We start from the raw sequence: 22,674 nt of genomic DNA on the forward strand, positions 1-22,674 counted from the left end.
GTTTGTGCCCCCTCTGGAACAGGGAGGGTCGTGAACAGCCCCCATCACCTCACTGCCCATCAACAGGACTGCCCTCACCTCTGGCAGCTGGCACAAGCTCAGAGCAGACAGCTGGGAGACAACTGGAGCTTTCTTTTTTGAATGAATTACTGTTCTTGATATATGCTGCCTAAACCATCCATCAGTGCCTGTTGACTGGTACAGTCTCTTTCCCAGTTAATAAGTTATTGTTTGGGAAGCTGTTGGAAGCATTCACCCAACCCCTGCCATTTGTCACAGGCAGCACAGCGCTGGCATGTTGGATTCAGAGCCTGATACAGCAAATTTTGTACTTCTCCTGCCACTTAGTGGCTGCAGCTGATGCAGCACCACATGCCTGGCTACTCTTCACCAGAAAATACCAGTGATGTGGAACAGGTTCATAGTTCTGCTCAGGTGCAGTAAAACCTGAATAGGGGCAAAGAGGGACTTAAAAACATTTCACTTATTTCAAAGTCTCTGAAATTTGTCAGGGCCCTCACAAATCTCACTCTGCAGCATGAAAGGATGTAAAAAGAATGATAACTCCTGAGGGCCAGATGTTTTGTGAAGCAGCAGCTTTAATGTTACTGCTGGCAGTGCCTCCATCTCCATCTCTAAGATTCATAAGGATTCACCATTTCCCACTGCCAGGGAGTGCCTTTCTGTTCTGTAGAAAGAAGCAAGGCTGTCCCTGCTGTCTTCTGTACCTGACAGGATCCAGTGCTCCAAGTGTGGCTGTTTGCTCTGTGCCAGCCTGTGGAGGGGGACAGGAGCACAGCCTTTTGTGCTTTCCTGCACAGCCTTTCCAGAAACAGCTGGATTGCCTGTCTGTCACCAGGACATAGACAGGAGCACAGGGAAAGGCCTTGGATAGCCAGGGATTTGAAAGGCTTGGGCTTCATTCATTCCTGTCACTGATGGGACCAAGGGAAATAGTCTGGTTTGCCTTTCAGATCCTAGATTGGGTTCCAGGACAAATACAATCAGGAAAAGAAAAATTGCAGTTCACTTCTGCTTTGATCACACTTAACCAGAGAAGTGATACTGGTAGCTTTGCCAGATGCTCTGAGAAGGAATTGGTGTTGTAAACCACACTGGCCTTCAAGAGGCTTTAGACAGATCTGGATCTTGGAGAATCATTTCCCTGGACTGTCATGGGCTTTCAACAAAATGAATTGAACTGTCTTGCTAATGAATATACAGCTCAGTTTTGGGAATGTAAATGAGCTGGCAAAACACCTGCCAAATCAAGTGTCTTATCCCAGCCTAATAGGTGACTAAATACACATTCCTATGCTGGAGATTTAAATAATCCTTTAGAGCACCGTGAGAGTACCAGAGGCTTTGGCAGACAGAGGAAAACCTACGAAAGAGGATGAACAAGCTGCAGAGACTGGTAAAACATCTATTTTACTATAATTATTAACTGATTTTGGATTTTTTTAATTTGAATTTTTATAGGGCTATGTAAATACTGTCAGGTTTGCATAGAATTATTTTTCCAATTCATGCCAGTCCTTGGGATAAAGCTGACAGGATCTCCTGGCAGCTGCACCCACCACAGTGGCTGGGAAAAGAGTGCACAAGCTTGGGGTTACAGAAGGCTTGGGAAGGTGACTCTGTAAATACAGCTCACCTCTGAGCACAGAGGGGTTTGCTGGCCCCTGGAGGGAGAAACAAACCATTTTGCTTTAGCTCATGGTCACAAAAGAGCTCTGTGATACACAACTTGATAGGGATGTGCTCTATAATGAAAGCAGGGAAAGGAGCAGAAGGAGAGGTATATTCCTAGACATTGTAAATGAAAAAGAAATGTGCTATTGTAGGGAGAAGAAACTCTCTCACCTGGAGAATAAGTAGGAATAGGTGCCCAATCCTTAGCTCAGTGCTCAGTAACAAGTCAGGGAAGTGGTGCAGCCATGGAAAGTGCAAGTGAAATGTATCTGCTGCTGCTGGGACAGCAGGGCTCAGTCTCCTCTTGCTGCAGGCTGGGAATAGCCTGGCTTTATTTCTGTCCTGGGAGAACATTCTGTCTCGGGCTGGTGTGGAAGTTGTTTAGAAGAAAACACTTTGAGGAAAGGAAAAAAAAGCCCAAGATTATTGGAATTTGTGGTTTTAGAACTATTGTGAGACTAGACCAAAATTTCCTTTTCTTTGGTGGATAGCTCTGTAAGAAGAAATGGAGTAGGTAAAGCAGGAGGAGGTCCTCAGCTTTGGGTTATTTAAGTTCTCAGGGTCACTGGGGTCATATTCATGTAGCAAAACACAATCTGGCCTGAGGTGCCCTGCACTGACTGGGAAAGAGCCAAGCCTGAGCATGGGCTCTGAACGTTACACCAGAGCTTTCCCAGTGGGAGGGGTTTTCCAGCTGGGGGCTGGCAAAGACCATCCTGGCCTTGGGACACCCAGGACATTGTGCAGGGGGTGTCAGGTTAAAGACCAGGGGCCCCCAGCGTGCTCAGAGTGGTCTTGGAACAGAGCTCCCAGTCCCAAGGCTCCCTCAGGGCACATCTTACCTGACACAGGATTTCACCTACAGATGGGGAAACCAAAGGCAGAGGCACAAAACAGTGGAAAAAAGCTGTGTGCTTTTCCTTATCAGCCTGCCAGGGAGCTGCCAGCTGCTGAGCTGGGCCAGCCAGGACAGCTTGTTCTACACCCTTCAAAGAGTCAGGAGTCATCACTTTTACAGCAGCACCCCATCCTGTGATACTGCATGAGGCAGCTCATTCCCCTGCCTGTGCTGCTCAAGGCTCAGCAGCCTCCTAGAGGATATTTCTTCATTAGTATTGACACTTGCTCACTTGGCAATATGAGCAAGTGACAATACTTGTGAAGAAATGTTCTCCAGGAGACCTTGGCATAGGAGCCCACTGTGTGCCACATATTTCACCTGTATCATAATGCTGGGTACACAGTTATAGACTGCTAAACACTGTCTGCTCTGTACAACAAGTGCAGCATCACAGAAATGACACTCTAATCTAAAATGTGGGTTATTATCATGAAAGGATAGAAATAATAGCACACCAAAGGATCCCAAATGCACTGGGTTTACATGGCTGTGGGAAGAAAATCCCCCAGCTCAAAGTCTGAATGTCTGTTGAGTCATTTTATTCTGTGCAAGGAAGCCATTCATTGTCTGCCCCTTCTCTTCAGCTTCAGAACAAGATCCTGATCCTGACAATATGTGCTGCTGGGATTGGAGGCACTTTCCAGTATGGTTACAACATCTCCATCATCAATGCCCCAGCCTCAGTAAGTGCTGCAGGTCTGAGTGCCTTCCCCTTGACAGACCCTTCCTTGGCTCTGCTGGGCTGTGAACAGTGCTGTGCCACTGGAAATCTGCAGGCTGCTGCTGCTGGGGGACAGAAAGCAGAGATGTGCTTTCCTCTGTATAATTCATATCTGGAGTACAGGACTTTATTGTCAAAAGCCACCCCTGAGCAGGACCTAGTGCCGCAAGAGTTTATTCAGAAGCTTTGTTTCAACTGCTTTAGCAAAATCTGATTCTAGAATTTTCCAACCTGCATCCTTTGAAGTCAATTTTTGCCCTTAGATTGAAAGTGAGACCCATTAAATCAATTCTTAAATTATCAAAAATAACTACGTAGAGATATAAACTGACTGCAGCTTTTCAACAGCAGTAGTTTTACATCCTAAACTCTTTGCTAAAAACCCATCTAAGGAGGAGATTGGAAGCATAAACACAGGATAAATAGATATATTAATAAGGGAGCCTTTCCCTGTGTCCTTCACCTCTCTGGTGGTCCTGCAGCTCTGTCCTTCTCTCTCAGTACATCCAGACGTTCATGAACACGACCTGGCTGGAGCGTGTGGGAGTTCCCCTGGAGAGCAACGTCATCCTGCTGCTCTGGTCCTTCACTGTCTCTGCCTACCCCCTGGGAGGCCTCACTGGGGCTGTGGTTGCTGGTCCCATGGCCATCGTGCTGGGCAGGTAAGAGGTGCTGGAGTTTAATTTAAGCTTTGCAGCTTCTCTTAGTCTGAGAGGAATCAGGAGCCCTGCAGCAAAATACCCACCGTGGTTAAATATAACAAAAATATGTTTTGTATCACAGATCAGTCTGCTATAAACACTCTGGGTTGGTGGGGAGAAACTACCTGACAAGACAGTATTTCATATACACAGCTCTACCCCCAGTTCTCTTCAGAAAAAAATCCAAAAAACCAAACCAGTGTTACCAACATAAACTAACAGGAAATTAGATTTTACCTCCCTGTCTCTTGACCCCAAGGTTTTCCTCCCTGTGCTATCACTTTAGTTTGCTTCTCTTATATGATGAAGGAGACCCCATTATGGTTTGAGGTCCCATGACTTACTAGTTTCATGGTTATGAAGGCCTGATATGGCCTCCTTAATCCATTAAAATTTTTGGAGATTTCACCCTGTACTACTTTGGAACGAAATCATATTCCATCATAAATAATAGAAACGAAGACTGACTGGTAAGGCAGTGAGCAGGGACTAGAGAGAATTTCTGGCAATAATAATAATATGGGTCAATAGAGCTCTCTTTCCCCCCTGGTTTTCAGCAGAAATTCCTCCTGGGACACATGAAAACTTTCTGACAAAGTTTCACAACAATTAGACTATTACATAAAAAATGCCTTTTCAACAAATTAGCATTTTCAGACCAAACTTCTCATGGCTCCCTGCAGGAATATTCCTCTCCATTCACATGGAAACTGCCTGTGAGCACAAGAGCCTTGAACTGGGGGAGAACGCAGTGGTGCCCCCAGAGATCCTACAGGCAGCAGTGCAGAGACAGCCTGTGGCACACAGACACCTCCTGCAGGGCTTGGATTTACCAGGATATTCTGTGGGAGGGCTGAGCAGCCCATCTGGAGCTCCCAGGCCTGGCAGGTGGCTCCTGCCACGGGAAATGTTTTATCTGAGAACTGAACCTGACACACGTACTCACAACTGTCTTTTCTCCTGGAAGGAAGATGTCCCTGCTGCTGAACAATGTCTTTGTGATCATAGCTGCAACCTTGTCTGGCTTCAGCAGGATGGCCAAATCCTTTGAGATGATAATGCTCAGCAGGTTTTTTACTGGCGTGAATGCAGGTATGGCAATGTGAGAAATACAGAGGGATGAAGGTGGTAACGATTAGAAGAAATTTAAGTAGGAATGATCCAGGATATTGAAGCAGTTAATCCTTTAGGCTGACCAGATGTATGAAAGTGAATTAAGAAGTTGTATATACAGGTTTTATACTTTTTTTCTAAGGGCTTTCTTTTAAAGCATACACAGGCAGGGGGGGATTTGTGTACTACACATAAACATCTCTGTGCACGGGGAAAATTTGAGCTGAAAATGGATCCCAATCTGCTTGTAGGAATGTCAGTCACTCACCAGCATGAGCATCAACACAAAAGCTTTTCATCCCAGGAAATGATCAATATAAGCGACTTAAAATATGATCTTGCCCTCAAAAGGGGGAAGTCAAGGGAAACATTGGATATAACCTTGGATTTGGTGCTGAAAATACCACAGGACTGAGGCCCTTACAGGTTTCAGTTTCATTATCCTCTGCTGCTGATGAATACTGAAATGTGTGTTTAGTTACACAGGGGACAGGGGTGAAATTAAAGGTTTGGGTGCATAACAAGCACTGGTAGATTAGTTCTCTCATGGCCTGCAAGAGAAGAGTGCAGCTGGCAACCTCGAGAGGTGGCTGACTGCTTTTACTCTTGTCTCCTCTGCCCACAAGCTGAGCTCAGCATTTGTCTGCCTTGCCCAGGTGTGAGCATGAACATCCAGCCCATGTACCTGGCAGAGAGTGCCCCAAAGAAGCTCAGAGGAGCTGTGGCCTTGACCTCTGCATCCTTTACAGCCCTGGGGCTGGTGCTGGGGCAGGTTGTTGGACTCAGGTAATGTAAAGCAAGCAGCCCACTTACTAAATCCATCCTTCCTTCCTTCCTTCCTTCCTTCCTTCCTTCCTTCCTTCCTTCCTTCCTTCCTTCCTTCCTTCCTTCCTTCCTTCCTTCCTTCCTTCCTTCCTTCCTTCCTTCCTTCCTTCCTTCCTTCCTTCCTTCCTTCCCACATTTCCCAGGTTGTAAAACTACTGTGTAAATTGTTTGTTTTTCTCTAGGGAGCTCCTAGGAGGGGAGGAGAGCTGGCCATTCCTTTTAGCAAGCAACGTGGTTCCTGCCCTGATCCAGCTCACGGCTCTGCCTTGGTTCCCTGAAAGTCCCAGATATCTCTTGATTGACCGTGGGGACAAAGAATCCTGCATCTCTGGTGAGTTCAGGGTGGCTATTGGCTCCTCATGGAACATGTGAGACTTGGGCCCCAACATTTTGGGAATAATATCACAAATTTTACATGTAGGAAGTTTCATATCAAGTTGCAAATATCATCACCTCCTCCTTCCAAACTAAAGGACATTCTATAATCTTAAATATATTTGGTCTATTGAGGTAATTGAAAGGCATCTTCCTACAACAGACTTATTTGCTACAGTAATAAGGTCAAAAGGTAAGACTTGTGTTCACAATGGCAAATATGTTTTGTAACTATGAAGTGAAATAAATACCAGTTGAAGAGCTCGGGATCAAATCTGAAGCCAATTCATATTAAAGGATTTACTTAGATTTGTGGCATACAAATCCTCATATGCAGAGTGGCTGGAGTTATTTTGTGGGAAATATGTGCTGTGGACCAAGAACATCTTAATGCCTGCATTTCCCAGGGGAGGCACTTGAGGTCTGAGTCAGAAGCATGGCTGCTGAAATGGCCCTGTTGGGAAATACTCAGTTGTCAAACAATGGTGAGGGATTTGCACTCCCTTTCCCCCAAATCTTTCAAGTGGCTGCACCACAGCTGATCAACCCTGTGAAGGTCACAGCACGATCACAGGCTCTGTCCTGCAGTTTTCTGCAGCCATCACCTGCTGCTCCATCCCTCACCCTGCAGAGCAGCAAACTGAAGGGAAAGCCCGGGAGTAAGAGGTTCCCTTTGTCCTTGCAGCACTGCAGAAGCTCAGAGGCACCAGTGACCTGAGTGCAGAGCTGGAAGAGATGCTGGCAGAACAGGCTGCTGTTAAAGGCCAGAGAGCAAAGAACCCGTGGGAGCTGTTCCAGAACCCAGCTCTGAGGTGGCAGCTAGTGAGCATCGTTGTGCTGAGCAGTGCCATGCAGCTCTGCGGGAACGACTCGGTGAGCAGCCGGGGGCCTGGGACGTGCCTGGGGGCTCTGGGGCTCCACATTCTGGCAGCAGGAGAGGAATGAGTAGTGTCTCTCTGCCTGTGGGGATCTTTAAATGTCAGATGTTTGGTCCCCAAAACACACCTGTGCATTGTGGGAAGATTCAAAACAGCCTGTGTGACAGCACATTAGTCACTGTGCATGGTCCTTCAGGAAAAACAATGAGATGTACTTTCAGATGTCTTCCCTCACTGCTTTCTCCTTTCTTCTCTTCACAGATGTACTTTTATGCAGCTTATGTGTTCCGAGAGGCTGGAATTCCTGAGGACACAATCCCCTATGTTGTAATTGGCACGGGGAGCTGTGAGCTGATCACTTCTGTCACTTGTGTGAGACTCTCAGTGCACTCTGGTGATGTGCAGCCTCTGTGGGCAGGGAGGAGGCTGTTCATAACAAATTTGGGGGTTACGTTGCTTTTCATACCAAGGAAGCCCTTCAGGCACAGGAGCCAGGCTGTCTGTCAGCATCCCCAGCCTGGTTAATGCAGAGGTATTTGGTCAGACATTGCCACCACTGTCTGAAATCTCTAACGAGTATAACTCTCTTGCTTTGTGTTCATATGGATGGTGGCAGAGTTGAGGTGCAGCTGGGACTTTCTCATCTCTCCTGAACACCCTTCCTGCCTGACTCTTGCCACCAGAATTTTCTTTTGAGTTGTTTCTTTTTTTTGCTATGAAGCAGACAACTTCCTGAAAGTTATTGTAGAGTGAATTGGGCATGGAGTATTGAAAGGTAAAGAGGAAAGAGGCAGGGAATGCAAACACAGGTTAAATATCTTGCTTTATTTCACTGTGTTACTTTGTGCAGAACATGATTATAGACTATGCTGGTCGGAGGCCACTGCTGCTGGGGGGATATATCTTCATGGCAGGATGGGCCATTGTCTTCATGGTCGCTCTGAGCCAGCAGGTAACAAACTTTACTGAATTATTTAAGTGGAATGGAGTTGGGCTTTGCCTTTTATATGACTGGGGTGTTCAGTGGTGGCAAATAAGTGCCCTCACTGGTTTTCCATTGGTCTCTGTGGCTGTAGACTCAGATTAGCTGGATGCCTTATCTCAGCATGGCCTGCATTTTCGCCTATATCCTGAGCTTTGGAATCGGACCAGGTCAGTTCCCTCAGTGTTTTCAGTGAAACTTTTGGGTACTGCAGGGGTTTGGAGATGTGTGCAGGCATCTTATGGAAACTCTCAGCCCTCTTTAGCTGCAGCATACTCAAAGGAATGAGGCAATTTCTGCTGGTGGTGTTTGGCTGTTTCACAGGTGTTTGTGTGCTCCTGGTGAGTTAGTGCTGGGCAGGGCCAGGCTGTGCCCATTTCTCTCTCTGTCAGACTCCCCCTCACAGTCATCTTGGCTATTAGGCCAAGGCACTTGGAAGAGATTCTTGGCTTAAACAGATTATAAGCTTTTGATTTGCTGCCCAGTCCATTTAGGGCTGTAAACCAGTATTTCTAATGCTTCACTTTAATCCTAGAAACTGTTGGCTATGCCATCTGATTATTTTCTTGCAGATACTTGGAAGCACAATTTCTATGTCTATTTGTTAGCCCACTAATGTGCCTTTCTGTGGCAGAATCCACTCATTTCTGGGGGTGGGCAATACACAGGATGTTGTGGATGTTTGCATGGTGAATATATAGATGTGAGACTCTGTTTGCTCACATGAGTTTGAATTAAGGCAGGTAAGAATAGAACCAAGCCACCAAGTTGGCAATAATTTCTTGTCCCAGTCCCTACAGTGCCATGGGGTTGAATTAATTATAAGCCTTTCTCAGCGTTGGGTCCTGGGAAGAATAATGTGGATTACAAAATCTTTCCTGGCAGTTCATTCTAACATGAGAGAGTTTGAATAATTACCCACTCCTTAATATTTAACCTAAAAATTCACCTCTTATACTCCATGTTGGGTTTTCTTCTTAAGATGTGTTCTTTTGTTTTTAATGTAATGTCAACAACATCATTAACTTTCTTGCCATTTCTTTTTCCAGCTGGTGTAACAGGAGTTCTGCCTACAGAGATTTTTGATCAAATGTCCCGACCTGCTGCTTACATGATCTGTGGTTCCCTGCTCTGGTTCAACCTGTTCCTGGTTGGAACAGCCTTTCCATTCATTGTGGTGCGTTCCCAAAGCAAAGCAGCTCTTTAGTTCTGTACAAGAGAGAGGCTCTGGTAGTGACCAGGGAAAGAGAATATTGCAAGCAGACAGACAGCACTTTATTGAAAAGTATCTTTATGAGGACAGTGGCCAGAACTCCTTTAAACCAAATTTTCTCCATGTTCCCCTATGGTGATTTCTGATTTGAGGTTGGGAGAGGAATCATTTGGGGGATGGATGATCAATATTCCCCACCTGTCCTCAGTTGAGAATAGCTGGAACTAAAGATGTGATGCAATTTCCCTTTGCCAGACCCTGGCACCATTCCCTAAGATGATTCCTGAAGCAAAAGAGAGGAGAACTCCACAATATACATTCCTGTCTTATTTCCTACTGAGGCCTCCCATGCTATACAATTATATATAGAGAAAAACAGAAATAAACATTTCAAAATACTGTCCTTGCTATGTCCAATTTCCCAATCTATGCTGGGAAGCTGTACCATCCAGGCATGTGAGGCCCTCACTGGGATTCACAGAAATACTCCCTGGCTGACTTTAGACCATGCAGGAAGAGGGATTAGTGGCCTTTTTGTCATCATACAGAATGTCACCAACACTGTCTTGTTCTTTCCTCCTCCTCAGAAAAGTCTAGCACATTTCTGCTACATCCCATTCCTTGTGGTCTGTGTCTGCACTGCCCTCTACGTTTGGTTTTTCCTTCCTGAGACAAAGGGAAAGTCCTTCCTGGAAATCTCGGAGGAGTTCAGGAAACGGAACTTCAAAACTAAGACTCGGGCAGGTTTCTATAAAGGCCCTGAGGAGATCAAAACCACCACATTGTAGCAGAAGAAAGGAAGATGGTGTCTGGGGGGATTCTGCAGTGAATTCAGCAGTGACTGTGTGCCCTTGCAGGGACACAAAGAGAGAAGTTAGGGACAATACTCTTAGGTTCTAAACTTCGCCTTGAAAACATACACTTGAAGTGATAAATCCAAGCAAAAGTTCAATAATCTGTTCTCAGCTTTTAGTACTGAGTAACACATGCATATTTTAGAATCCATATCAGAGAGTGACAGAATGATGCCTTATTCTCTTATCATCATACAACACCATGTAATGCTTTAGAAAATGCCTTCAGAATTTCTCCAAACAGTAACTTCCATCTCAGAAGTGCTTCTTTCCTTGCCCCTGAATCTGGGCTTTCTAACACAGAAATTAATGCGATTAAATTCTGGTTTCAGACACCAGATGAAATTTTCAGTGCCTTGTCTTGGTGCTCCTGTTGTTTCTGTTATTAAGTGATTTCAAATAGACCCCTGCTTGTTAAGCAATAGTGAGCAGTTAATTATTTTCAGCTATAAAAACATGTGACAGATGGATTAGGAAGAAAGCTTCTAGCACTTGCTAAGTGGCTTATTACACAACAGACTTTTGGGCATTGTTTTGCACACTATTTATTCTGGACTGCTTTTCTTCATGGCTCGTTTGTTGTCTTTCAGTTGTATGTTGTAATGCACAAGTAATTCTTCTGTCCAGTTTGTTCTGCTCCCACAGATGCTGCTGGTGCATCCTGTAGGGTTTTGCACCTGTGCCCTGCTGAGGTTGAGCGTGGTGAGGAGCTGGCATGGCAGCAGCTTATTTTAAATGTGGATCTTTAGATCACACCACAGTGTTCTCTGCAGCATGTTCTTGTTATCTCTCTAGAGCACATTGGCAAAGACCCAGATGTGGCATTGATTCCTTTTAGTTAACCTGATACAGAACAGGGCAACACTCCTCACTGAATGTGGCCTTTCACAGGCCTGACTAATTAAGTTTCTTCCAGTTTCTTCTCAGTCATAATCAAGCCACCTCTTTTCTTTTGACTTTGTTTGTATGAAAGTCACAACACTGCTCATATTTGCAACAAAGAAGAATATGTACATTTTCAAAATAAGTAGGTAAAGGTTCTTTCAGTGTATTTTTAAACTACATTTTAAAGAAAAGTGCAGCATTTTTGAATAAAATGACTGTAAAAATTTCTGGAGTGTATTATTGTCATGCTGGGCATGAGTGGAGCAGCAGATCTCAGAAGAGGAGTCTGTGCAATAACTCTCTTTCACTACCCAAAGTTTATAACATATTAAAAATAAAAGTAAACTTTTTTCCTTTGTGGTTGCTGCTGTTTTAGAAGTCATTAATATAAAGACATGGGCAAGTGCAGCTACGTCTGCTCTTGAAAAACACTGAGATTTTGAAGTATGCAGGATTTTGAGACAGAACAGTCATAAGTAGGGCTACATAGAATTGGGAACTGAAGAGATGCTTTTCATTACTATAATTTGGAGAGAGCAGTGAGGGGCAGATGGAAAGAGTGAAACACAAAGTCAAAGCAAAAAGTACCACTACCATCATGATGGTGGCAAAATACTCTCATTCTTTTGGTGAGGACCAGAGGAAGGACAAGAGATGGAAGTGAGGCAGAGAGGAGTGAAGAAGGGCAGCAGATCAGTGGGGAGTGTGCAGGGTAGGAAGCAGGGATGGATGAGGACACTGCCTGGCTCACCCTGCTGGAACATACAGGTCAGAGAAGAGAGAAGTCCTCCAGTGTCCAGAGCTCCTCACCTTGGCCACTTATGTGGCCACTCTTGTGAGTCAGGACTGTGCCTTTTTCCAGAGCCTTGCAAGGACAGAGCCATCTGCAACTGCCAGTATGAAACAGGCTTGGTCAGAAATGATACACATTTCCTTGACTTGCTGACTCTTAGAGCCAGTCCTGTGAGTACATGTGGCAGAAAACATGAACTCCAACTTCCAGTGTTTTTTTTCTGACTGTGGCCTGAAATCAGGTGTCTAAAACTGACTAAGCAAACACAAACAGTGGTTACATTTCAGTTGGTCTGAGTTGTTAAATTTTAATTGAAGCATTTAACAAGGTGGTTAATTGATGCTGAATTAAAACACTCTTAACTGAGAAATCTATGACACTTGTTCACATTTTCTTACCATATGAAGTGTTAGGCAAAACCACATCTTGAAAAATGATCCTCAGAGACTCACAGTTGATATTAGTGTTTGCAGATCAAATAATTGTGCACTGTTTGATTGATTAAAAACCATCAACACTAGAGGAAACTAGTACTGCTGCTGTCCTCAAACACTGCTCCTCTGCACAGGCCAGCTCTCACTTGCAACCCAGCTGGTGTTGGGGTTCTTCCAAAGATACACAACATCCTAGCCTGGGGAACCACCAAGGGCAGCCACTCACCAGGAGAAGGAATTCCCCCCTAAGCTGTTGGAATAACTTGTAAAAACCTTTTAACAGAACTATCTTGGACACTGCTAGATAAAGAGGCCCTTTGAAAATTATGGATAAAACTGAAAGTTTTACAATCAGGATTTAAAACTGACATTAAACTTTCCTACCATCTGCCGTGTATTACAGGGATACAGACTTGAACTTTCAGCCAATGACCATTACTCTTAATGAGCCAATTGATCAGTCAGCTGATAATTCAACACTTGGATGCACAGGCATTGTCTGTCTTGGCCAAGTTGGGCTTAAAAAAGCTTTTCTGTATTTGGGCTCAAGGTAGCAGTCGGGAACTTTTCCTTTGAGTGTGATAACTGATTACCCAGCCTATGACTTGGGGAGTCCAAGCCAGCCCACTCCAGTTTGCACCAGTCCTTGGACTTCAACTTCTACCAGTGCTTTCCCCACTGTCCTTTACTCATCTCCTGCAGCTCTTACTGTCCACAGCTGCTGCCAGAGCACGCCCAGAGCCCTGGCAGGAGCACACAGCTCACCAGCTCTCCTCAGCTTCATCAGTAACCAACACAACAATGACAAACCACACAGCAAAAACTTCATGACAAACCAAAGGGAGTGTAAACACTGTGAAAGAACAAAGTGACATGTTGAAATATTGTCTCAGGGTATTCTTTCTCTGTATAAAAAGGAACTTTTTCCAAAGTAGCCAAAGAAAGTGTCAGGAAAGACCTAGACTGCAAGGGGGATGACTACCTTTGCATGCAAATCGGTGTGAAGAGCTTTGATGCCCATTCAAGCAACGACATTCCTCTGATTAGAAATCATCTTGTAAGTGCTTGGCAGTCATTGTTTGCATATGAAATATTCCAGGCATAGAAGTGCAGCATCATGCTCTCGTTGCTGGCCAGAATACCCCCAGGACAGTCAGTAACACGGAGCAGAGGCAGTGGGAGGGGTTGAGGTGCATGTATTGCAGTCCTGTATTCTTAAGCCTCCTATCAGAGAGTTCTAAGAAAAGGTGAATAAACTATGAAACCAGGAATTGCTCTTCAATCCCCAAACGTTTATCCAGTCTCAGCCAAATCACTGAGCAAAATATTCATTTAGGTGAGATACCAAGTGGGAAAGGAGGACAAATAGATGGAATTGTTCACAAAATGCTTGCACATTGCACTATGCTCCCACAGCTATGACAGTGCAGATTAAGATGGCCAAAGCTGAAGACAGAAGCACTGAAGTGTGTAACTGGGTTCTGGGCAGCATCTGTGAGCTTTATCTCTACTCAGTGTTCTCACTGTCCTGTGCTTTAGTAGCTGTGGTTTCCTGTTGCTGGCTCCTTGATCTCAGAGGAGGCAGGTGTGTGGCATTCCTCAACTGTTAGAGCTCCCAGGGAAAACACAGGACATTTGGAGGCATGTCTGCATAGCTGAACCACTTTGTTCGCTGTTTCTATTCCCTGCAAGAAAATGAGCTACAACCTTTTCCTCCTGGCTTTTGTCCTGGGCCTTACTGGAGCTTTCCACTATGGATTGCAGGTCTCCATTATCAATTCTCCTGCTGAGGTAAGCATGGAGAGCTCAAAGAGTGAGCTACCAGGATTTCACTGTTCTCAGGCATTCATGCCTCTATATGCAATGGCTTTTTACTTGTGTTTTCAAAATTAGACTTATCGTGGTTTCTTAGTTCTTAGAGTAACTGCTACTGCTCTTGTGTTTCATGAGGTTTGAACTTCTGTCTGATGTGACATAACTGGGAAAGGGAAGGATGAATGGTATCTATAAAGTCAGTTATTTTCCCCTTACTGAGTGGAATTGCTCCCAGGGCATTCTCCTCTCTCCATCCCTCAGGGACTCCCTTGTAAGATGTGCTTGACCACACACACATTTTCCAAGTGGTTGTAAGGTGAAATAGGGCAGGGAAGGACTGTAGTTCTAGAGCTGAGGTCAGCACTTGTACCTGTAGCTGGAAAAGGAAAACTGTGGAAGGTGTTTGTCATCCTGATTGGTACCAAGGACACTGAGCTCATACTATTACCACAGACAAGTGGGAATGGCAGGAAAAGATCAGGTAGAGAAAAAAAATCAGGGTTTAGCACAGAAACAGAAGACCAGCCTACCCTTCTCTTACTGGCACTCACAGTTGATATTTAATATTGATATGTTTATTCATTGGATCTCATTGCTAAACCATCAGTTCTCCAGATGTTAATGGCAAGATTCCCACTGATTTCATTGGGGCTAAGATTTCAATCGAGGCTATCAATAGAAATGTATCAAAAAGACCAATAAACAGGTAAAAGAACTAAAAAAGCAGTGCAATTATTTGACTGAGTCCATTGGGTTTTTTTCTTTTAAAGTACATCCAAAGTTTCATCCGTGAGACGTGGCTGAAGAGATATGGCTCCTCTCCCAGCCCAGAAATGATCACTCTGATGTGGTCCTTCATCGTGTCCATTTACAGCATTGGGGGCCTCCTGGGCTCCTCCTCTGCTGGCTACCTGTCTGTTCGATTTGGAAGGTAGGAAGAGTGGTTACACCACTCGTTCTGTTCATACCCACAACTGCAGAAAAGTAATCTGTGTCTCGGGAGAAGCACTGCTTGTAGTGTGGCATTGTGGCCAGCCCAGGGCTTCCAATTAAAGACCAGTACAGTGAAGAATGGAAAACCTGACAATAATTAAAAGGAAAATCATACCCTCTCCCTTATAAAGCAAATCCAGTCCAATTTCAGAGATGACCATTCACAAAACTTGTTCTGCAGTGTAGATATTGACTCCACTAGAGGCATCAAAACCTTCAACTAACTTATCACTCTGGGACAAGTTTCCCCATTGCCATTTCCCATTTACTTCTGCTGATTTGAGATGCCAGCAGTGAGTCTGTTACCATGGCACAATTCATGCCACTTCTGTCAGGCTGTGAATGAGGCAGGGGCAGTATTTATGCTGACATTAATTTGAATGAATTCCAGGAAGAAGGCCATGCTGCTCGCCAACATCCCTGCTCTGCTGGGGGCAGCTCTGATGGGACTCAGCCGGCTGTGTGGATCTTTTGAGATGATCATTGCTGGAAGGTTATTTTCTGGAGTCTGTGGAGGTAAATTGGCATTCCCACCTGTGCTATTAAATAGTGGGAAGAGCAGTGGGTGAGGGTCACAAGGATTCAGTAGCCTGAGTAAACAGATCACAGATTTTTTTACTACATTCTGCAGAGAACATGATTGCTGAGTGCATTTTTAACCGAATAAGAAACCACAAACACAATTAAATTAGTAATGTATTGTATCTCCATTTCTCTTTCTATCTTTACATCCAGTCCATACAAGAGGTACTGCCAACTTCTGAAAAAGCCAAAACAAAAATATTTCAGGAAAGCATGCTCAGTCAGTAGAGAACTGGCCTCTGTTCTCATTGCTTTTTGCTGTGGCTGATGCTGCCCTCCACATTACAGACAAGGGAATGGTTTTCAAGCCAATTCAATTAGAATTTTTAATTCTAATTTTCAGATGCCTCAGAAGGTTACATTCTACCAGTGCTTTTGATCCCTGAGAAGTTGGATAAAGATAATACTAACCAGAAAAAAAAAAATAAAATTGAGAGGATTAATAATTAATTATTTCACTGAGCAAATAGAATGTACAGTATTTGCCAGCTTGGTGGTTTCAGGCAGAAAATGAGGCACAGAGGATCTGAATAACCACTGAAAAATGTCATCTAAGACTAGAGGGAGTAACCACAGTCCTGTCTGTATATGTGGCTGTAGGAAACAATGTAGGAGAAGGCCAGCCTGCTGAAGGACAGATTTCCCAGGGGCTCACATTTACTTAGTGAAATATTTAGCAAAGGCACAAGGCCACGGTAGGGGGCAATGCTTCATGTCAGGCAGCCACATCCCCAGCACAGATGAAAATGTATCTGAGAGCCAACCCCTACAGGCACTGTCCATAGTGGTCCACTCCAGAACACCAAACCTGTGAGGAGGATTTGCATTGCCCTAAGAGTGCTTTGTCCCTGCAGGTTTAGCCCAGAATGTCCATATCATGTTTGCTGGGGAATGTGCTCCACGGCACCTCCGCGGGCTCATTGCCATCACAGCTTCCACCTCCATTGCTGTGGGAAAATTTGTAGGATTTGCTCTGGGTCTCAGGTAAGACAGTCTGAAACATCAATTTCTTCTGTTATTAAAATAGATGCATATACCAATGCACATCTGTGCCCAGTAGCTGCTCTTTAGGGCAGTCGGTCCCAGTCTGATAACCCACAGATGGTGTCATAGTGGTAATTTGAGCCTATTTGGATCACACACAGTCCTCAGCCCCTCTCACCCTCCTGCTTTTGTTCCAGGGAAGTTCTTGGAGTGGAGGCTCTCTGGCCAATTCTCCTGACAGCCAATGCAGTCCCTGTCCTTGTTCAGTTTCTCACCCTCCCCTTCTTCCCAGACTCTCCCCGCTACCTGCTCATTGACAGAAAGGACAAGGAGGGATGCATCAAAGGTAAGGAAATGGGACATCAATCATTCATTTCAGGAAAAGGGGGGAAATCCAGTAAAGCCCCAGATGACCCTGGAAGGGAGGTACAAGTGGGACAGAGACTCTTGGTGTTTTGGCTCTGAAAGTACCTTCAGTTGAATGAAAGTCATCCTCTTCTGTTTGGATATTAGTGCTCTCTTGGCACTGGTATTTCCCTTACTCTCTGCCAGAGTCCTCCAAGGGAGGTGATCACACACAGCTTGTATTTCCAGCAATGCCGATTCTGCCCTGAACAGTCAGAGTATAGGTACAGAACCCTCTCTGTGTGAGACAGAGAGGCTCTGCAGGGTCATGCTGTATCTCTGTAACCATTCCAGTTCTTTGGTAACCCTAACAGCAGCTACTGACAGAAACTAAACAACAGCCACTGTGAGTATTTAACTATCAAAAGTTAGAACTCCTTGGATGTAAACTTGCTTTTTATATGTAGGAGTCATTTTATCTTGTCTGTGTTTTGGAGTGTGCACTAGAATTGCACCTTTAGCAGGAGGGTATTCAGGGTAGGATTGGTGGAAAGAGTGGCTTACATTGAAAGACTGTCAGCAGCTATTGACCAAAGGTGAGCTCATATTAAGATTTATGGGTAAAAACAGACAACAATGATCTCGTTTTGTGCCATATCTGAGCCCAGATCTCTAGGAAGTTCATGCAAGAAAAGAGCATGAAGTTCTAATAAGACACTCTGCAAAGCAGGAAATAATCTTCTGGATTCATGTCTGTGCTGGTGAGCTAGGTCACCTCTCCTCCTCTTCTTCCAGCTGTGAAGCAGCTCTGGGGAGATGGGGACCATATGGCTGAGATAAATGACATGCTGTCAGAGCAGAAAGCCATCGGTGGGGAGAAGGCCAAGAGCATTTGGGACCTGCTGCGGGACAGAGGCGTGCGCTGGCAGCTCATCTCCCTGTTCCTGGTCATCTCCTGCATGCAGCTCATCGGGGTCAACCTGGTACGTGCACTGCTGGGCCCTGCCCTCTGCATGGCTGACAGGCTCCTCAGCAAAACTGACCTCTGCAGGGAGCTGGGAATGGCTGCCACAGTGCCCTAAGGAGGGGTCTGTTCTTACTGTTTATTGCAATCTTTTCCCCTGGAAGTTTGGGATCTGGGATAAATCAAGAACAGTAATTTGGCAAGTGTCTTCTGAAGGCATTTCTATGGATTACCCTGTTGGGATAAGATGATTTTCTATTTTGTTAAGGTCTGGTTAGTTTTCTGTCCAAAAAGACAGATACTAGTGTAAACATGGCCACATGCGTACACCTTTCACAAATTTCTATTCTTTCCAGGTTTACTTTTATGCATACGATATCTTTACAAAGGCTGGAATCCCCCCTGCCCAAATCCATTATGTCTCCCTGGGGGTTGGGACCACTGAGATTCTCTCCACAGTTCTGTGTGTAAGTGGCTTTTCAGCTGAATTTTGTTCTGCTGTAATACATTGCTCATTTTGATCTTTAGAAATCCTGTAAATGGAGCTTAAGGAATCAAATTTTTGCAGTGAATTAACCATGGAACCCGTCAGATAAAGTCCTCTCCCCACACTCTGCAAACACGGACGTTTCTATTGAGCTTCTGGAAAGAGTTGAGAGTCTTTCTGTCAAAATCACAACCCATTGTGGGCCAGACTTGGGAGTCCCAGTTCCCCCCTAGAGGAAGGGCAGATGTCATTTGTCAGTAGGACTCAGGCTGTAGGAATCACAGCAATTAGCAGTGTAAGCATTCCCACTCTGCTCTCCTTTTCCTGCAGAACACCCCCTCTACCCCCTTTGCCCAGGCAGCGCTCCCTGCAGCCCTGCACCTCCCACCTCCTGCTCCTTCCCACAGCTCCTGCTCCCCAAATGCCTCTCCTCACCCTCCCAGAGAAGGTGCTGCCTCTCAGTGTCCCAGTGATTCCCTGTCTGGCCAGGGAAGGCAGAGACTGGAGCAGCTCAGCAGTTCCTGCCCTCAGCTGTCCCTCGGGGCTGGCAGCATCTCCTCCTGCTTGCAGGGTTTCCTCATTGAGCGTGCAGGGAGGAAGACACTGCTGTGGAAAAGCTACACCGTGATGGCCTTGGCTCTAGGGCTCCTCACAGTCACACTCTCACAACAGGTAAGACCCCACTGATGCATTAGGATGTCACCCCTGCATTTCTTGCTTTCAAATGTTTGAACCTTTGCAGCCTTATTCTCACGCTGCTTCATGTAAACAATGTGTATTCTTAGAACTTATCAGTATGTTTTGCATTCTTGTTCTCTGAGAGGAGAATTTGACTGATGGTCATAGTGACCAATGGAGTCAGGAGGTTGTAACCTCCTTGGGCCAATCTTGGCCCTATGTACAAAATGTATATAAGTAGAATTGGAGTCAGATAATAAAGAGCCTTCCATGTTTGACCCTGCTGCTGCCTGCTGTCCTCTGTGAGGGTCCACACCCACGTCACAACTTGTTACCCCTCTAAGGGCAGGGGTAACAATTAGTAACCCCAGACGTGTAAGAACGGAGTCCCCCGTAACAATTGGTGACCCCGTCCGTGTCTGGACTGCAGCTGGGTCACATCTGGTGACCCCTTTGTGTCTAGATCACATTAGGACTGTGCCCATATTTTATTGTATGACAGAGAGCATGACTATTTCCCTCCCCACAAATCACTTTTTAGTGAGTAGAAGTATTTTTGAGGCTAACCATCATATTCATAGAGGTCAGTTCTCAGCCATGTACATATGGATTAAAGACAGTAGCTTTAAAGACAACCAAGATCACTGGCAAGGCTATCTCATGGCATTTCTGAAAGTAGAGAAAGTAGATCTATGTTAAACATTGACATACTCAGTAGTGATGAACATTTGTAATGTAGCTAGATAAATTAAATTTTAATTTCTGATTTTATTTGCTTTTCATTTCCTACCACAGGACTCCTTTTTCTGGGTACCATACTGCTCTGTTGCCCTTGTCTTTATTTTCATCATGAGCTTTGGCATTGGGCCAGGTTGGTATTTTCTACTGGAATGGTTTCATTTATTCACTCATTCCTTCCTCACTGCAGCCTTTAGGAGAGATCCCAGGCATAGCTGATCCACAAGAGGCATGAATCCCTGCTTCTGATTCAGTGCAAGTGTCAATATTTCCCTCCATACTATGGTAGGAGGTGAAATGCATTTCCTATTGCATTCCTACATGTTCTTTTTCTGAAGAGCCAAGCACCACTTCAGACACTTCCAGGCCACTTGAACCATGAACTTATGCAGCAAAATTAAGTATGAGGTACAGAAGCATCTTGCAAAATTTCTAAGCTTCCTTCTTTCTTCAATTATTTTTCAGGTGCAGTAGCATGCCCCTTGATCACGGAAATATTTATTCAGTCATACAGACCAACTGCTTATGTTTTTAATGGGGTTACAAACTGGATCCAACTCTTCATCCTTGGACTTGTGTTCCCTTTCATTGTGGTAAGCAAAGTAGGGTATTTGTTTCAGTTCAGAGGAAGTTAGACTCCTCTTGAACCCAGAGCATGTTTCTCTTATCAGTACTTCATGCAATGGACAGAGCCCAAATTAATTGCAGTTCTGATGGCCTCTTCCTTTTTAACCAGGTATTTACTGGAAGTGCAGCAAACCCACAAAATGCTTCTAACTACACAAGTCAGATTGACATAGGCAACACAGACAGAGGCACCAACACTGTCAGATGTCATTTGCAGCACGGTTTATGTCAACTAAGTCTCTGACCAAGTTCTTTTAGTAAATACAAACCCAGAAACTCTACATCATAAAAGAAGGGAATAAGATAAATGTTTATGAACACATTTTTTCTCTTTGTTTTCCTGTAGAAAGCTCTTGGTAATTACTGTTTCATCATTTTCCTGACATACTGTGTGTCCATGGCTATTTTTGTATTCCTGGTGCTGCCCGAGACCAAAGGAAAGACCATGCTGCAGGTCATGGAGGACTTCAACCGCCTCAACTACCGTGGGAAGAAGGGCCAGGCAGCCCTACAGCAGAGTAACTGCTCAGTGGTGACTGTTACAAGGCTTTAGGAACAAACCCTCCACTTCATATTTTGCTCTTTTATTACTGTAGTGCCCAGAAGTCTCACTAAACAAGAGAGAATCCATAGATCCACAAAAAAATCATCTTCAGTACAGGGTGCAGCAGGAACTTGGTGGTTCTCTCCAGCTCCTGAAATACGAGCTGAATTAATTCCTCTGCAGAAAAAAATTAAACACAGTTTCTAGAGAAAAGAAGATCTTTGTCAGTTGCTCCAAGCCTGCCATTGTAAACTGAAAACAGGATCTGCTATTTTCTTGGCAAAACCAGGACTCCACAGTGGGGAGAAGTGATTCTGGAAGGTCCAGAGGTACAGCAAACTTGCAAAGAAGACAGAGCTTTGACACTGAAATTATCTGCTCCTATTAACAAGTCGGTGCTGATGAGCTTTCCCAGAGAAGAAGCTTCAGTTCACAGGAGAAAATGTGTTTAGCTCTGTAACCCAGTGAAAGAAGAGTGCCTTGTTATCTGCAGGCAGAATCAATATGCAATATTCCCTCCACGTTTACAGTCTTGGAGATTATTCTATTAGGGAAAAGAGGGATCTGTCAGCACTGAAGGAAAACAATGAGCAAAGAAAGCAGAGCAGCAGGAAATCATGGGTGGGCAAATCCAGTGTGCAGATTCTCCTTCCTCATTGGCAATGACTGGGTAGTGTCTCTTCAGCCTGGAGAACACTGGGTGTCAATGGGATTGAGCCCTGAGGGTACCTGGTACTGACAAGGCAGAGAAGAGAGACACCTCTCCTGGGAGTTTAATCCATATGTGTGACTGCTTCTCTTTCCAGGTCTCTGAATACTTCACATTTTTATTATAAAAGCTGGTAAAAACAGCTTCACGTTTGTGTTCATTGCTATGTGACATGACACTTTTTTGGTCTTCTCCATGCTTTACAGTTTTCTGATAAGGAAATAAAAAGCAGTAACTAGAAAAACACATCCTTCTGATTGTGCCTGGGTTGATTTTTATTGAATGAAGAGTCAGGGACAGAGTAGACCTCATTTTCTGGGGTGATGTTATTGGGGTCAAGGAATGCTGTGTCTGTCTTGTTCTGGAGATGAGATCTTCACTTCCAACTGATGCAGATGCTTCACAATAAATTTTGCAAAAGGATCTAAATAGTGAGCAGTAGTTTCTTTCACAGCCCTAAGGCTCCTGGTATTTTATCTTCACATCATCCTCCAGCAGTATTTGTGGCTGTGCCAAAAGCTAATGCCAGGAGCAGAGAACTTTCCCAACACAACCATCCCTCCCATGACAATCATCACACTACCAAAAAAATAGATAAAGTTTATTGTTTCAAGGTTTGAGATCATTGATTGCACAGTGACACTTTAATAAACAACATGCATTCCTTCTTCTGGTCAAAAATGCAGGGGGGAAAAAAGAAGCATTGGAAGTGTTTTGAAAAGAAAATAATGGGTAATCAATTATTTTAAAGGTCCTTATTTTGTTTGGTCTTTCTCAAACGTACTGGTTCCCTATGAGGAAGTTTTTATTGTCTTACAAGACATTAAAAACTCATTTC

The 22,674-nt window shown here is 44.5% G+C and overlaps 2 protein-coding genes across 3 annotated transcripts; both read left to right on the top strand.

The window, feature by feature from the left end:
• The first annotated feature begins 1,325 nt into the window (after positions 1–1,325).
• On the top strand, positions 1,326–11,370 carry SLC2A11 (solute carrier family 2 member 11). 2 transcript variants are annotated; one of them, XM_083873953.1, is made up of 12 exons: positions 1,326–1,417; positions 3,181–3,279; positions 3,819–3,979; positions 4,986–5,110; positions 5,788–5,917; positions 6,139–6,287; positions 7,017–7,204; positions 7,471–7,581; positions 8,060–8,161; positions 8,286–8,361; positions 9,241–9,368; positions 9,992–11,370. In XM_083873953.1, exons 1-12 carry the CDS (start codon positions 1,397–1,399, stop codon positions 10,190–10,192), a joined length of 1,491 nt encoding a protein of 496 aa, XP_083730079.1. In that variant the 5' UTR covers positions 1,326–1,396; the 3' UTR covers positions 10,193–11,370. The 2 variants fall into 2 exon arrangements, with proteins under 2 accessions (XP_083730079.1, XP_083730080.1); XM_083873954.1 differs by having other exon boundaries at positions 7,017–7,153.
• A 2,425-nt stretch (positions 11,371–13,795) lies between these two features.
• LOC310916468 (solute carrier family 2, facilitated glucose transporter member 11-like) lies at positions 13,796–22,084 on the top strand. The gene is made up of 11 exons (XM_083874032.1): positions 13,796–14,161; positions 14,956–15,116; positions 15,570–15,694; positions 16,615–16,744; positions 16,942–17,090; positions 17,885–18,072; positions 18,410–18,520; positions 19,111–19,212; positions 20,014–20,089; positions 20,422–20,549; positions 20,930–22,084. The coding sequence occupies exons 1-11, from the start codon at positions 14,066–14,068 to the stop codon at positions 21,134–21,136; spliced, it is 1,473 nt and encodes a 490-aa protein (XP_083730158.1). The 5' UTR covers positions 13,796–14,065; the 3' UTR covers positions 21,137–22,084.
• The last annotated feature ends 590 nt before the right edge of the window (positions 22,085–22,674 follow it).

The sequence above is a fragment of the Zosterops lateralis genome (genome assembly GCF_965231275.1).
Source record: "Zosterops lateralis genome assembly, chromosome: 17".
NCBI lineage: Eukaryota > Metazoa > Chordata > Aves > Passeriformes > Zosteropidae > Zosterops > Zosterops lateralis.

Bases quoted from the DNA above. Each gene is read 5' to 3' on its own strand.
- SLC2A11 (XM_083873953.1), top strand. From the start codon at position 1,397: ATGAACAAGCTGCAGAGACTG. The intron at 3,280-3,818 runs GTAAGTGCTGCA...CTTCTCTCTCAG, and splicing joins TCATCAATGCCCCAGCCTCA to TACATCCAGACGTTCATGAA. The intron at 7,205-7,470 runs GTGAGCAGCCGG...TTCTCTTCACAG, and splicing joins AGCTCTGCGGGAACGACTCG to ATGTACTTTTATGCAGCTTA.
- LOC310916468 (XM_083874032.1), top strand. From the start codon at position 14,066: ATGAGCTACAACCTTTTCCTCCTGGCTTTTGTCCTGGGCCTTACTGGA. The intron at 16,745-16,941 runs GTAAGACAGTCT...CTTTTGTTCCAG, and splicing joins GGATTTGCTCTGGGTCTCAG to GGAAGTTCTTGGAGTGGAGG. The intron at 18,521-19,110 runs GTAAGTGGCTTT...TCCTGCTTGCAG, and splicing joins TTCTCTCCACAGTTCTGTGT to GGTTTCCTCATTGAGCGTGC.